Genomic DNA, 712 nt, shown 5'->3' with positions numbered 1-712 from the left:
GCCCCCGGTGGTGACAACGAATGTGAGTAAAAAAATGTTGTTGTTATTTCTGCACTATACCGTTGCGATGTCGAAATAAACGGTTATGTGCGCGATGAAAACAGTCTTAAAATTAGCCTGTTAATTTCCAGTAGTATAAATATGATGACAACTATTTGAAAGCAACATTTCATAACGATAGTCGCGCTCACGTTGAAAAAATTTCCGAATTGCATAGCGATTCGATTCACAGTAAAGTTGGAGGTGATAATAGTGGAGTTTCATCCGTTTTACGTGAAATGGCGTGATACTCTGCGAAGTGTGTTTTTCAGTAGTGTTTTTCATATCACTAGGGTGGAACTCTAGTAGTAGATTACGATGAAAGTGAATGTGATAGTATTAGCGATTCGCATTAACCGAATATGACGATTAAGTATAATCGCAAATAAGCATTAGCGATTAACCGAGACTTCGCTAGTAGCGAAGTTTCGGTTAATACCGTAAATCTCAACAGCTCATACCAGCAGTGTATTGCAATGCTGATGAATGTGTGGTATTGAGTCGTTCATAACATCAAACACTAGATGCGTTTCTCAACGAGTTAAAAACAGCATTGGAGTTTCTTCACCCTAGTGATATGAGAAACACTAGTGAAAACATATTTCACGACTATTGCAAGGCGCAAATAGCGCGTTTTTCACGGAGTTTTACGACGCCACTTCACGTAAAACGG

At 38.9% G+C, this 712-nt stretch overlaps 1 protein-coding gene across 1 annotated transcript in view; it reads right to left on the bottom strand.

The window, feature by feature from the left end:
* The window catches only part of Pmar_PMAR009986 (membrane protein, putative), a gene marked incomplete at its 5' end in the record, with an annotated part of 1830 nt that extends 1615 nt beyond the window's left edge, over positions 1-215 (bottom strand). Inside the window, one exon of the mRNA XM_002777132.1 lies at positions 192-215. Coding sequence (XP_002777178.1) covers positions 192-215 — 24 coding nt within the window. The remainder of the gene's footprint in view (positions 1-191) is intronic.
* Positions 216-712: the final 497 nt, after the last annotated feature.

This window comes from Perkinsus marinus (assembly GCF_000006405.1).
Source record: "Perkinsus marinus ATCC 50983 genomic scaffold scf_1104296952298, whole genome shotgun sequence".
In the NCBI taxonomy this organism is placed as follows: Eukaryota; Perkinsozoa; order Perkinsida; family Perkinsidae; genus Perkinsus; species Perkinsus marinus.
This window is presented reverse-complemented; position numbering and strand designations above follow the sequence as displayed.